The 15,003-nt window shown below is 46.1% G+C and overlaps 1 protein-coding gene across 2 annotated transcripts in view; it reads right to left on the reverse strand.

Annotated features, from left to right (window-relative positions):
* LOC142572989 (phospholipid-transporting ATPase ABCA3-like) overlaps window positions 1-15,003 on the reverse strand; it is a 124,898-nt gene that overhangs the window by 109,328 nt on the left and 567 nt on the right. For both annotated transcript variants that reach the window (XM_075682475.1, XM_075682474.1), the window contains exons 2-6: window positions 14,079-14,380; window positions 9,755-9,834; window positions 6,920-7,153; window positions 4,830-5,070; window positions 438-641 (exon numbers count right to left, since the gene is read on the reverse strand). In XM_075682475.1, coding sequence (XP_075538590.1) covers window positions 438-641; window positions 4,830-5,070; window positions 6,920-7,153; window positions 9,755-9,834; window positions 14,079-14,289 — 970 coding nt within the window. In that variant the 5' untranslated portion in view covers window positions 14,290-14,380. The remainder of the gene's footprint in view (window positions 1-437; window positions 642-4,829; window positions 5,071-6,919; window positions 7,154-9,754; window positions 9,835-14,078; window positions 14,381-15,003) is intronic.

Below are 15,003 nucleotides of genomic sequence, written 5' to 3' on the forward strand. Positions count from 1 at the left end.
AGAAACGTCGACATAATTGACCCACGTGAAGCGCTTTTCCCACAGCACGCTTCACGCGCAAGACGGTACCAGCCCACTACAAAACACCGGTATCTTTAATGCTCACCAAGCGCGCAAAACCGCGAACTTGTATAACAAAAGCTTTCGAAGCGTCGTGGGGTGTTCATAACACTGGAACGCCGCGCATTAAACATCGATATCCATTGACGCTGTAAGGTTTGTTTCTGGCACGCAAAAGGTTGTTCGCGCACTGTCTTAAGTTCACAGATAGGAATATGAAGGGAGGCCTCCTAAAAAGCTTGGACAATAAAAGTGTTTTTTTTTTCTCCTCCTCCTGGAAGAAGTTAGGTTGGAGAAACATGAATGTGGGGCTACAATTACTGCCTTCAACTACAATCGCGGAGTTCAATCATACTTGCAAGAAAAACGCAACTCACCCAGTTCTTCGCTCTCGCAGATGAGCGTGATGCCGTAGGCGAAGCCGACGTTCGGCAAGAGGCACACCGCCTGGTAGATTAAGTTGTAAGGGTTCGGAGGTTCCTTCCTGTCCAAGAGGGTGGCTCCGGATACCGCCAGGATGGTAATGGGCAGGATGAGGGTCATCACCATCACAATGAAAGTGAGGATGGCCGCGATATTCGCTAGGAAAACACGAAAGATTTTAGAAACGAAGCTCGCTTTACAGTGTCTTAGCATTTCAACATAGCTTCAGAACGGTGTAGCGCATCAACTTAGACACCGCATGAGACTGCACGTCCCATTATATGTAGACATGCACGTATTTGTACGCGTCGTATTAGGTCGTATAGCATTCAATTACCCGCTTCACGTAGATTCCAACAGGCGCGTTAGATCTACATAATTTATTTTCACGTTTTAAATAAAAACCCCAAACAATAAAAGACGCCACTACCGACATTCTTCGGAAATATGAACAGTCCTTACTGCGCATATTTGGCTTCTAGTATAACAGTGTTAAAATGTGAAATATACGAAAGGACATCTTTGTTTCGAGTAGTTTCTGATAATAAAGTTTGCCATTTAAAGAAAATTTTTTTGTTCAGAAAAGAAAGCAAGTTCGACGGCTCAAGAGCTCTGCAGCTCTTCTAACATCGAACCTGCACAATGAATGGCTGATTAGCTTAGCCTTGCAATCAAGATGAAACGAACACAAGAGTTCGTTAATCTCAATGTGAACGGAGGTGGACAGCCACTTGTGTTGAATTTGTGTGCATCGATGATGCAGAAACAGAGCCAACAAGTTTATGCCTTCATGTGGCAAATGGGAATGTGTACTCGGACACAGTTTCGTTGTCCCTCCAAGGGTATGCACGATCCTTGATAATTCGTTCCCATAGCCAGTGAAAAATACTACTTGTAGAATCTTTTTTTATAGTAAGGGGTCCGCGAAATTCAGGCGCTCAGGGAAAATGGAGGTCCCGCTGAAATAAGGTATGAACCAATGACCATGGCCTAAAAGTCGGTTATGTTTTTTTTTTAGCTACATGAAATTTAAAAAAAATATGCCAGTGGGAGAAAGCATGATTCTCAGCCTTGATATGAATTATTCGATGAGGCGGCCATAGGCCAAAGGAATCAAAAGGAGCAAGTAACGTAATTACACCAATTAACTGTTTAGTTAATTACATTACGGCACATATTTGAATTTACGAATTGTAGCCGATGTTTTCGCAAGGCGTGTCCTCTTAAAACGAATTCCCATAAAACGGATTCTCAGAACTGCAGATAATTTTCGAAGTGTCCGATGAAATGCATTGGCGTTCTGGTTACTTTTGCGCTTCAATGCATAAGACAACGTTTTCCTAAAAAAAGTAAGTTGAACGGCAGCACGTTTTTACCTCAAGCTTGATGGTCCATATTCCGAAGCTGGTGCCATCCTCAGAATTCACTCCATGTCGATATGCATCGCAAATTCACTAGTTGCAATTCGTAGATTGATATATTGCCACATCCTATACGGTCGCCGCGGGTATGGGCCAGGCGATGAAAACGACGCTGAGGCACCACGCGGGTAGAAAAACAGAGACGACAACGACGTCGCGTTGACTGTTCTGATAAAGTGCTTTTATACGTCCTCTACACCGGCTTTGCCGTCTCCTACTAGGCTGCGACAATATGTGCCGTATAGGAATTACAAAGATAATTAGTTACGTTAATTATTCAATTAGGCACTTTGAGTTCTCGCCGAAGTATAGGGCCGCCTCATCGAGTGATTTAGCTGAAGAATTCGAACTATGCTATCTGCCACACGCAAGAGAGAGAGAGAGAGAGAGAGAGAGAAGGGAATATATATGAAGGCAGGGATGTTAACCAGTCAAGAGTCTGGTTGGCTATTCTACTCTCGGGGAAGGGAGAAAGGGCAGAGAGAGAAGGTGTAGGAACGTGTACGGACAGTACTTGAGTTAAAGCCGCTCGCGCAAACCAGAAGTTCTGAGAAAGCACAAAAGTGCCTTTACTGCCTTCTGAGCCGATGATCGGTGGATACGGTGCTCTAGTACTGCCTGTTCACTCAGAGGACGAACGTCTAATTTCCTCAATGTGTTGGACAAAGATGGTCTTTGTGCTTGAAATTGAGGACAATGGCAATGCCACAGCCAATCTTTTTTTTAATTGGGGCAGCTAAAGAAAAAAAGACACTATAAACAAATCATTGTAAATATGCAGATGTAAACAAAAATAAGACAATCATTTGGCTATGCATATTGGAGCGCAGGTTACTACAGATAGTTACAAATGTAGACATGCTTCCTTTGCTAATGATCGCATTGTTAATGAACGCAGTTTCTAATGATACCAGGGAGTTTCGTCTTATAATTCGCTTTGAGAAAGTGTTTAGTGCAAAGGCTGGTGATCTATGCGAAGCTGATAAACTCTTCTGCTTTCGTGATAGCTTTGGATGAACAGGGAATCAAAGAAAGCAGCCGGTACGCGGTGCCACGAGAAGACAAAAAAAGAGAAAGAAACCCAGCAGGCATAAGCCATTTGTTTAAATAAACAAAAACAAAACAGAGAGAACATAGGCGCTAGTGTCAGTGGGCGCTGCGTGGATGGCGGTTCAGCCATCATGGAAATGATGGTTGGCGCAAGGCTTCGCCTGAACTTTGCCCTACTTGACTGAAGCGGCTTTCTGACTCTGCAACATTTTCAACATACAATTGCGCTGTAAATGCGACAATTTGAAGATATTATGCATTTGCGCAGATTCTTATCGCCATAAGGCTGCTTAAAAATTTAGCCCAATAAGGTAAATAAAGCGTAGTAAAAATTAAAAAAAAAGAACCGTTTCAAGCCACAAGCGCAAAGATCAGACAAATTCGTGATCAGACAATCATAATTCCAATGGCACCCGAACGATCGTGGAGCAGGGGATCTCGCTATTGGGGGCTAGGACTTACGGAGTCGCCATCTGCCGGAAGTGCCTCCCTTGTGTAGTAGAGGGATCACGCGGCGCGCTCCTCATAGGTTTCGCTTACGGCGGCCAATAAAAGTACCGCGCAGCAGCTCTCCGGGACATTTATGTAAGTTCTCTCAAAACGAAGGAACTTTTGACTGTCGACATAATAATCTTGGGCAAACTGAAAGCACAGAATCGTTTACAGACGCTATCTCTTTACCGAATACGTGCGTGAAGGTCACTGCGCGCGGTCGCCGCGATGGAGTCTCCCGAACGGGCTTCGTGCGTGAAAGGTAGCCAAACCCTGAGAGCAAACCACGTGAATTATGTTCTTATGGTGGGCTGTCTGTATAACCAAATGGAACATAACAGAATGAAGCGTCATTGCAGCGATCGCACGGCTTCGCAGCAGCCGACTGCGCATGTGCATGCATGTCCGCGCACAAGGTTTTGCTTTTGCTGTGAGCGCGTTTTCGCACCATGTCGTGAGCTTTAGGCCGCAGCATATGAGTATTTGACTGTACACTAGCAACCAGCATCAGAACTGTTCAAAAATAATTTCGTTATAGAGACTTCGACGCCTACGGCGACTGCGATGTGCTGTCGCAACAAATCAATCTTTTTTTGTCTTCTAAATTCTTGGACATTTCAATATTATTTCTCAAGTTGCGTCGCACTGTATGTGTGTCCATCTTCTCAGCGTGCGATTTCCCTTTTTCGTAATCCAGTGCATTAATTCATAACACAAACATGACCATATGCCATGCCTTTTTTTAATGTGCGTCTTACCGCTCCCTTTCGGTTCCAGTGAACTTGCCAGTATCTAGCATCAACAATTTCATAGACCAAACCGTCTTGACATCAGCCGGGCAGCGGGCGCGGGCGAGCGTCTCCGTGCGCGTTTTCTGCTACTCACCGAACATCGCAGTCCCGGCGCCGTAGCGGAAATGTTCCTCGCGTCTGTGCTTACTGCATACCCGAGTTGTAGCCGATGGCTGTCTGCCGGTTCTAAGTTTCGTGAACCAAGCTTCACGCAGCTCCTTGCCCTGCGGCTACGTGTGAATAAGGCTGACACCGGGCTCCGTTGCGTACGTCCGGCACTGCGGCACCGAGCTTAGCCTACCATGCTGCACGCCTCCAAAGGCAGCCACTACCTACTATAGTATTTTCAAATGTTGCCAAGCAGACACCAAGGAGGTAAAGCTTCACCACTTAATCAGAACCGCAGCCTAGCTGGGACTTAAACTTTCGTTTTCAGCGCGCTTCGGCGCTTCCGAAGCAGCCGACGCGGCCGCCGTGTCCACGTGATCCCTCATGGTACGTCACGCCGACTGTGGCGCCAGCTTATCCAAGGGTGGAGCTCGCCCCAATTGTAACGTTTGTAGGAAACTCGCCGGCGGGTCTCAACACTCACGCCTCGGGCTGACGATGGCGATGATGATGGCGAAGCACGAGGCGGCTGCCGAGTAGATGGTGAAGAACACGACGAGCACCGTGGTTTCGCTCTTCGTCCACAGGCCGGTCGCTCCGCTGATGGGGTCGTACCGAAACAACGTTATGAGCGGCGTCTGCACGAGAAACATCTCGAAGAAGGCGCCCATAAGGTTTCCCAGCCAGTAGGCACTCTCCGACAGGCCGTTGATGCTCATCAACTCCTGAGGAAAAAGAAAAGACCGATGCCGGAGTGACAACTCTGTTTCCGATCGTAGCCCTCTTTCGCGCTTCGGCATTGGTATGAAACGCTCTCCGCCAACGTTACCAACGGGATCGGCTAGTCACAAATCGTTGATAAAAAAAATGAATGTAATCCAGCAAGAAATCAGTGTTTCCATTATTCAGGCGCAAATATTCTAAATGCAGCCGCTGCTTGAGCTATCCTAGACCACAAACGGGAGCTGCGCCGCGATGTTGTAGCGATGGCTATTCCGATTATATTCCTTTTCACGCTTATCGCACTTCGTCGGTGGTCAGAGTGACGGCACCCTTCGCGATAAATGGGACCAGCCGACCGTGAACAGTGGATGATGAGAGTGGTTTAGTATCGAGTGGTTTAGGTAGCTACGGAATCGCGGCCCCAAATGCTGAACTTTAAATCGAATCAGACAGAAACAAACAAACAAAAAAAACAACTTGAGACACGAACTTTTCGTCAAGAACAATTCACTTTCACAAGTGCGGTATCTTGCGGAGTTGATACCACATACTGATTGTAAACCACGTCAACAAGGCGCAGTCAGAAAACGGAGACACGTACGTAATCGGCAAGATCTATGCCTGCACGTGTTCTGTTCTCTGTGACTAAATTTTCTTCGCTTTGACCCGAGGTTTACATTATCTTTGACTGCAAGATTAGTTTGTTGGAATGCGGTACGCCGCACTTTTTAGGAGTGAGTCATTGGTATGAGACTCGGATATGAGGAAATACAACAAACATTATTACATTATTGCATTGGTTGTTGAATGGTTCTCGCATTCGCATGTAATCTGGGCTTACTTATTCAAACGAGCATGCCCTTAAACTCGCAGATTCCGTCTAACCTTTCTCACTTAAAAAAAAAAAAGCCTAATTGTGGGCTAGCATAGCTTACTGAGAGGTCTGAAGGCGCAAACAAATATATATATCCTTTTGGTAATGCATTTCGCAATACTAAGCCGGCATTTGTGCAAGAGTGAAGCCCTCATACGTGGCATAAATTACTGTTTTTGAGAAGAACGAGAAAAACAAACCAAGGCGTCCGATTTTCGTTAGTCGCAGCCATATGAAGCCAACAGTTAAGGAAAGCACTGAAGGCACAGGGAAAATTATCGGTTGTTTCATCGAAGTGTAGAAATGATAAGCTAAGGGTAAATCAAAGTGGGCGAAAATACAGCATGCCGCCTGTGGGAGGCGAACACACACCCTGCGCATTGCGCGTGCATTGCTCTACTAATTGAGCTGCCCGGTAAGTGTTAGCCATCGCCCTATTGACCAACGGCGTAACTTAGTATGCGAACTTGCAGGAACAGGAAGCTGGCCAATAGACCCTCGTATGCTACCTGAAGGCGTGAAACCTGCCGTAGTCGAATGATGCAATGAACGAAAAGAAGGGAGACCTAGGGGCCCGATTTTTGTGAAGAGAACGCGATCCTTTTGAGAACGATGCTCCCTCAGCAAGCATGCAGCCTTACTGGGCCGAGATACACCCGCTGCAGTAAATTTGGTTGCAGTTGCTGCGTTGCACAAATACATACATACATACATACATACATACATACATACATACATACATACATACATACATACATACATACATACATACATACATACATACATACATACATACATACATACACGTAGAGCCGTTTAGTGTCACGTGATATAACTTCTAAAAACGTACAGAATCGTTGTGCAGTGCAATAAAGTGCCAAGTTCTTCTTTGCCGCCTGAAACGTTAAACACAGCCGCTTCAACGAGCCAGCCAGCCAGCTTGCAATACTAAAGCAAAGGAAACAAAATGGAGGCACCTTTGCTCCCGAGGTGAGCTCTTCGCACAGCCTCTTGGTGAACACGGGCAACATGAACAGGAAACCGACCACGGTGGGCAAGCAGCCGAGTGTGTGGCGCACCGGGTTTTTGGCGACGCTCTCCGTGTAGGCCTCTTTCCTCTTCATCTGCTCATGCGTCAGCTCGTGCTTCTTCTTCTTTTTGGGCTTGGCCTTGCCCTTCTTGGGAGCCAGCGCCCAACGGAAGGGCACCGTCTGCGATGCGCAGCGACGTCGCAGCAGCACGAATTACGTCGCGCAGCTGGTGCGGCGTTTACTGTCGTATTTGCGCGAATCATCACCGACCGAGTTGCTCCCTGCTTTCCTTCGCTCTCCCGACCCTCGATGACCGTGCGAAGAATTGTGCACCCTGGTGTTACAGCACTTAAAGCGTATTCGTGCATATGAACAGTCGTGTGGTAGCGCGAGCTGGAATCCCTTCTCGCTGGCGTTATCCCGCGTGGGCTGACTGTCGCTGAGCGCGTACTAAGTTCCGGGGCGAGACGAGGACGACAAATATTGGCTGGAGCGCGAGCACTGATTGCGAGCGTAGAATGGTGGAACTAGCCCTGCGATGGATAAAACACCCGCAGCTCCAATTTTCGTTTCTCGAATGAATCGAAGGAACGAGTGGCCGTGATTCATCCTACATGAACAATCAACAGTGTCGATTACAGCTTAAGTGCTCTATTTACACTATCTTAACTTTTTTTTAAATTCTGAGACGCAAACTGCCCAACTCTCGCTCCATCTGACTTACGCGTGCTCTACATGTATACAGTGAAGTTGTCCATTACGATTTTTTTTTGTTGCCATTGCGTTGACTACAATGTTACCCCAGTGCAACATATATAGAGGAACACTCGCTATCTATTTCTTGCGGGATATCTTCACCAAACGGCGCCTGTATCATTCGGTTTGAACTCTGGTATCACAATATCACCCTCGCTGCTACATGTAGTCCTCGCCACGTTGTTTCGATTGTTCAATGTCACCATCAAAAACTTAATTTCGGTCACTAGTGGCGCTGTAGTAAGAAAGAACGATAAGCGGGGCAATTACGTTTAGTCGGGGGTGTCGTCACTGCGCTGCCAGCACAAAGTACGCATACGCACATCGCAGAGACTTTAACAATGACATTTCCACCAAGAAAAGCAATACAGAGGATAGAAGGGAACGTTGCATCCACGCTGCGATATTGAAATCCCGCAAGCGTATGCCCCACAAAATTTGCTACACAAACATTACTAGAGGGAACTCCGGTGTTGGTGTCTTTACGTGACCTGCCAGTATGGTGCTTCGGCCGCCATGGGAATGATGGATTTGTCCAAGCTTCGTCCTTCTGGCTGCAAACGGCTCCGTCGTTTTGAATATTGATAAATTCCTACCAAGATATTTGTCATATCATAAGATTAATAAAAATCGGGCTCCTCGGTTAACCCCCTTTCTTCTCGTTTAGCAGTATACTTGTGTTTTAAATGCAGCAATTCGCAATGATTAGGTGCAGAGACTAGTTGCGTTGTTGTGTTTAGAAAAAAAAAAAACTATGAGTGTGTTGTAAATGGACCAATACGAATTTAGACAAATAAAGCATATTAAACTACCTCACAAACCTGTTTGGAGCCGCAAGCACAATGGTTAGACAGATGGACGCACTATCTATCAGTCCCATGGCAACTGAACTATCGCAGCACCAAAGCTACCTCCAGTAAATTTTGTAGGAAGCTATCAAACACGCCTTGAGCATGGAGCGAGGGAAACGGACAGCATGAAGAACAGGCATAAGATTTCGCACTATGGATACTGGAGGAAAACCGAGCGTTAAAATGTCGGCGCGAAACGCCAGTACAAGCGTTAAGCTATCACGCAAACTTGTTGCCTAACACAATTACTTCAATGGAAAAGTGGCGCTGGGGTGCCGTTATACGTGCGAGAATGTGGGCGGAGTGGGATCTTCCGGTGGTGGCATCTGTCTTAGTCGGGACATCTTGAATACTTCATCTCGCAACCAGTGTTTCGTCTGTAGAAATGGTTTAGCCTCTGATAAAACAGTGTGTAAATTGTAGTTCGTTACTGCTATTTAAAACCGTTTATTGATAATACGATATTTAAGTACTCACTGCATGGTATGCGCTTATGTTGAAGGCTTATGTCGAAGGGTGAATAAAACGGATAATGATAATAACAGCGACAAAATTGCCCCCTAAAATGAGCCGCCAGAGAATATTGACTCAACAGAGGATCGTGAAGTCCCCTTTAAACTGTTTTCCTTTTGCTCTAGGAAAAAAAACTAACAACGAAGCAAATTATTTTGAAACTTTTTTGTCTTGAATTTTAGCGCCGAGATCGCAACAGCAGTATGGTGTTTATTCATTCGCAGTTTAAGTATTTTTCAAGCATTTGTGCGTTCTTAGAGCTGCAGATATTCAGAAAACTTACTATTAGTGTATGGTTATTTTATTGTAATACTCTATCGACAAGTAGTAAACTAGACCTGCACTATGAAACTGCGTCCTAGTACTTTAATTTGGTAATAAGTATGGATGGAGACACTAAGGTGGCGTCACCACCCACATTTCGCTTTTCGCCTCATCTCGCTTACGAAGCCTCATTTCATGGTTAGGGAGACATTATTTTGGCGTACTTTTACTGATATAGTGTAACTTCATAACTTTATGAAGAGGCCTCTTTAAGTCGCCAATGGTTCTTGTGGTAACTCTTTTCGCTCTGAAGGAATTAGTACCAAATACTCCTTGATGGCATCAAGGCGCATGACGAAAAGCAAGCTCTGGAACATTTGTGCGTTTGCATTCTCACCTTATTCAGAAACTGCAACACGGCGTCGCTGGACAACTCATCGCCGTCCCAAGTGTCCACCTCGTCGGTATGCAAGATGCCTGTTGTGGGGAGAGGAACAATTAATACATCACTATTTTATTTTGTGCCCAACCTTTCTGTGGCTTATAGGTGTGGTTCTCAATATATGGCCCAGAGACCCGATGAGGTACTCGGCGTGTTCAAGTGTATCCTGGTTTCTGGTCTAGAGGCGCGCCTGTATGTGTGACTTCCTTCCGTGTGCGTGACATGGTCGCCTGCGCCAACCAACCACGCCCTTGTGTCTCTCTCCTCCTCTTCACTCTTGTTACCCTCCACTTTATTAGATAGCTGTCCGCCTACCATGCGAAATCGGGAAACTATAGCTAAAGAAAGCAACGGTGTTAAGATGCGTAAAAGAACAGCGTAGTACCGACCAGTAGTGCGTAAGTCCGCAAAGTGGAATAAGCTTTTGTACAAAGGAACACTTGTCATTCACTTGCCCACCTACATTCAGGATCCATAGCGGTTCGAATTCTCAATTTGGCCCGTGATGTGCAAAATTTAGGTCCGTGAAGTTCCGACGCACGAACTTTCGGTGCGTATTTTACGTCGTTTCGGAGTAACTACGTCAAATTATATAAAATATTGTCATTAAATTTATATACAGTATTGCAGCAGACAGCTGTTTTACCTCCGCCTGTCCCGATCTCGTCCCTTTCCTCCCCGTGCCTGAAAACCAACAGCCCCCTTCTCGCCCCCTTTGGCGATGATAAAGATGTGCCACTTGTAGCGCCCTCCGCGCCGTGCCACGGTGTACGAGGCCGTCGCAAACCATACTTAGCCAATGCTGCTCTCCCCGCTCCCATTGGCGACCAAGAATTAGTGCGTCGATTGTGAAAGAAAGACACAGGTATGGCTCTTGGTAATTCTATGCGTAGCAACTAGTAGGCGTCACACTTCTATGTCGCAAAACATGACGTAAATATTACACGAAAGACGTTAACAGTTTGTAGCCCGTTTACTTCCGAACAAGTGGACTGACAATGTTTCTGCGACCAGCAGCCGCAGCAAACCGTTCGCGGTGGCGATTAGCGCTTAGCACCAAGCACACTAGAAGCCTCGAAATTTCGCAGAGTACACATAATATACGTAGTCCTGCGACCACGAATTGTGGTTGTAATTTATTAAATAATTGTACCGTAGAAAGTGCTGTAACTAGCGTCCATAGAGCTGTGCTGTGTACAGCAAACAACTTAGCAAGACCAAGAACAGCTGCACCGCGAAATGCGAGGAGGGAGGTTTCTTGAGCGCACTAACTGCGTACATAGCTTCCGCAGCGTTGACTGCGAAGTATGAAACGCAGTTATGTGTAGCAGAACCCGGTCATATAACTGACACGCTTACGTGCTAAATAGTTCGATGTATCAGTTATGTAGAGATAGCCCGAACTCTCTCATAACGAAGTTAAAATGAAGTTTTGTAATGAAAGAATTGTACACTAATTCGCTATCTCCAGTGGATATAATTAAAAACGAACGCGTGGTAGTAATTTTGCCCGCGTTAGGAACTGTTCCTCAGTGTCACTAAGAGCGGCGCTGTCATCGCACGAGACTTCGTAGACCTGCTGCAACGCACTTCCCCGCAATGCTAGTCGAGTGCCGGCGCAGCACATCTATCGCGGAATGTGCCTACCAATAAAAGCGAAAGAGAAATAAAGGTTCAGTGACGATTTAGCGCTAAGTGTGAGATGAATGAGTAAGTATGACGCCGCAACTATCTGAGGTCCCGGATCCATGGTTTAAACCGTGTTCCCTACATTGCAAGAAGTTCTTTAGGAGCTCACTGGACACAAACCCTGCCTCTTCGAGGAGCGAAGTGAAAACTAACGATGGTACGGGCAATACCACGTTTCGCTGCACTATAATTTTTATTTATTTACGTAAAAGTACTTTACAGGCATCAGGGGAGGCAATGGGTGAGGGTGCCAGTACACAAAGTGTGTGTCTGATACACATGGAATGTCTGACATATATCGAAAAGTATCAACAGCAATAGAAATCAAAACACAAGAAAATGGCAAGAAATGAAACCTGTCTATTAGATAAATGTTAATGTTCACATTGAATACCTTACACCTACACGCATATTGAGAGAACAAAAACTAGAATATCATCCAATATTAGGATGGCATATTTGAAGAGGCAAACGGTATTAGAACAGAGAAAAACAAACAGTGAAACACAGCATGTGCAATGAACAAAAGAACGAAATCACTTGTTTATGCAATAGCACTGCGTTAAACAAGAAACAGGGTATCTTCATGCTTTAGCAGCAAGATAACTGTCTATGGCATCGCGGAATTTGTCATAGTTAGGCTTGCAGGCGATGCTGTCTGGGAGAGAATTCCACAACTTGGCAGCACGCGGAAGTGCAGAGCAGTCAAATGCACGTGTCGAACCGCAAATTCGGGCATAGCAGGAATGGTTGTACACCCTGTGTAACGTGGAGCAGAGTCGTTTCAGGCAAGCTAGTCTTGTTTGAGTCGAATAAATGAATCTGTGATAGAGTGTAACAGGCCAGTGTCACGGCGTGTGTTCAAAGATGGCAATGAAAGTGAGTTTATGGTCTGTTGTACTGGACTGACAGCTGTAAGTGTTCGAAAGGAACGGACTGGCCCTATTCCCAACTCGTTCTAGCATTTCAATTAACTATTTTTGGTGAGGGGACCGAATAGAAGACCAAATAGAGGAAGTATGTATACACATACACACATACAGACACACACGCTCTTCTAAGCTCTCTCCTACTACGTAACCGGCTTCCCACACTTTAAGCAGTTACATTTTTCCACACTGACACTCATAATGCTAACGCATTAAAAACAATTTCTTTCAAAGCTACCTTCGCGACATGTAAACGGCTTTTATAGCACCCAAAGTTTGAAATATCTAAAGTCCAGTCCATTATCAAGGAGGTAAAGCTGCGCTTCCTAGGGCAACCCTCTCGGACTTAGCTGAATGTGGCTATGGCTCATTTCTTGCTGAAAAGCTCACGTACAGTACAGCTCCAATAACAAATGAACTCACATGTGGTCCCATCTGTACTATGGGCTGGTAGGTGGCTCTCTTCACCGCGAAATTATGCAGCGATACAACACAGAGTGCCCATTATCCTCAGTGCAACAAATACGCCCCTTGAAGCGCGTACTTAATTCCTTTATTAAACCGAAACCTTATATGACTGGGTTCGGCGCGTGCGCTCGGTGGGCTTCTCGCCGTGTAATATGTGCTGGTACAGAAGATAGTGCAATAGCAACGAGGGCGTTCCTGCAGATGGCGAGATGAAAAGTGGGCCCATTCCGGAGACTGCGTAATCCGCGGTCGCGTCAATCACGTGGGTCACGTGGTGGGGCTTCCCGCATCTTGCCGGTTTGCCAGGTAGGCACGTAACCGCTATGCTGCAGAATTCGTTGCAGAAGGTGATCAAATTTATAGCATTCAAATAACCACTTAAAGAAAGGTTCGCTTCATGTACCTTTCAAAATGCGCGTTGATCCACATTATTTGCTTTCGTGTGTTTGTGTGTTAGAATAGAGGAAAATTGACCGACCATTTCGACCCTGCGAATGTGGATGGCCAGCGAAGCTGTTTGAAAACCACTCAAATGCCGTCGATGGGGACATGAAATGTCTTTTCTTTTGTTCTGCCTAGTCCTAGCACGACGCTGTTGTTGAGCTTTACGATTTTGCACTCTTCGACGCTCATCGTATGCACGTTGCTCTTCGGGAGCCTAACTTTGCGGCCCTTGCAATTAACTGAATGAATTGCTAGCCAGGTCTCCCTTTTATATGTGAAGTTTGGTGACGTCACTGATTCGTACGCTGCTGTTGCCCCCTGGGATCCCACCGGAGCAGCTTATACAACCGTTACCGGGAAACACACGCGGGGCGAAGGAGAGTGCCTCGCATTGTTCACAGGCGCCATATCATCCATCGTGCGGTTTTGAGGCTTGTGCTTTTCTTTATTAAAGTAAATACTGAGCTGCGTGTTGTATGTTTCATTCAAAAGGAGATATGCACTTTTTTTCGGTTCAATTATTCTTCTTATTATTTTTTTTTTGCTGACGTACACGAAAAATCCCGACCCACTAGAGGCTAACAGCTTGGCTGCGAAATTCGCGTTAACCAGGCTTATTGTATCCGGTTTCGTGTGTGTAGCGACGAGGTGAGGAATGTTCAGCGTTACTGGGGGCCCTTGCTTCCGTACGGCATGCACCTGCTGAACGGTGGATTCGGCGAACCGCTTCCCTCGCGTGCGCCGCTCACCGTGCGCCCCGTGTGCCAGAGCCGACGTGGTGCCGTAGATGGCCTCGGTGGCGTTCTTGTGCGAGTGGCCGATGAGGCCGCCGTAGCTGAACATGTAGCCCATGATGACGGGGACGATGATCTCGATCATGGTCATGAAGTAGTGGCGCCGGATCTGGATCATGTACACGTTCTTCCAGAAGATCAGAAACAGATGCGTCATGAACGGCATGGCGAAGTCGGCGACGCGGTCGGTCGAGGCTGTCGCGAGTGCGAATTGACTGCTGTCCTCAAGGATTGCCGCGAGCAGTCTCCGATGAAACCTGCAACGAAATTCGACAGGATACGAGGGCAGTGCAAAGGCGCTGTCACTTTGCTTTACCACAGTCAATGCTTTACGGTCAGAACAGTAAAATTCTGCCCTAGTTCGTGGGGAATTTTTTGGTAAACGGGAGCGTTAGTGTAACAGAGAAAGGCAGTCAACGAAGTTGACTATTTTCAGTCAACTTCTCTGGTTATTTTTCGTATGACGCTTCCCTTTACCAAAACATACGTACGCACTTCCGACCTAGGAGGCCTGCAGAACAAGCGCAGACGCTTATTTCTTTAAAATTTGAACGGGCATAGTTTAAACTGCGTGTGGCGGTAACGCTTTTCTACCGTCTCTGACGGATTTCTGGAGAAGGCAAGAAAATTATGTGCGTAAAAAATTTACCATGTCCGCTACACTATTTTACTTTTTCACCTAAAGTCTCATAGTCGTATGTTCCAGCAGTCTCATATTCGCACAATGCAAGCAGTAGTGATGTCTGTTCTGCGTAGATCCATGGACTACCACATCTTTCAAGATACCGTTCCTAAACTCTGCTAATCATACATCGGAGTACCAGTTAAGAATGTTGAGAACTAGCGGAGGACCTCAGTGATTCGCCATCGTACTCCATAT

Source organism: Dermacentor variabilis, chromosome 2 (assembly GCF_050947875.1).
Source record: "Dermacentor variabilis isolate Ectoservices chromosome 2, ASM5094787v1, whole genome shotgun sequence".
NCBI classification, from domain to species: domain Eukaryota; kingdom Metazoa; phylum Arthropoda; class Arachnida; order Ixodida; family Ixodidae; genus Dermacentor; species Dermacentor variabilis.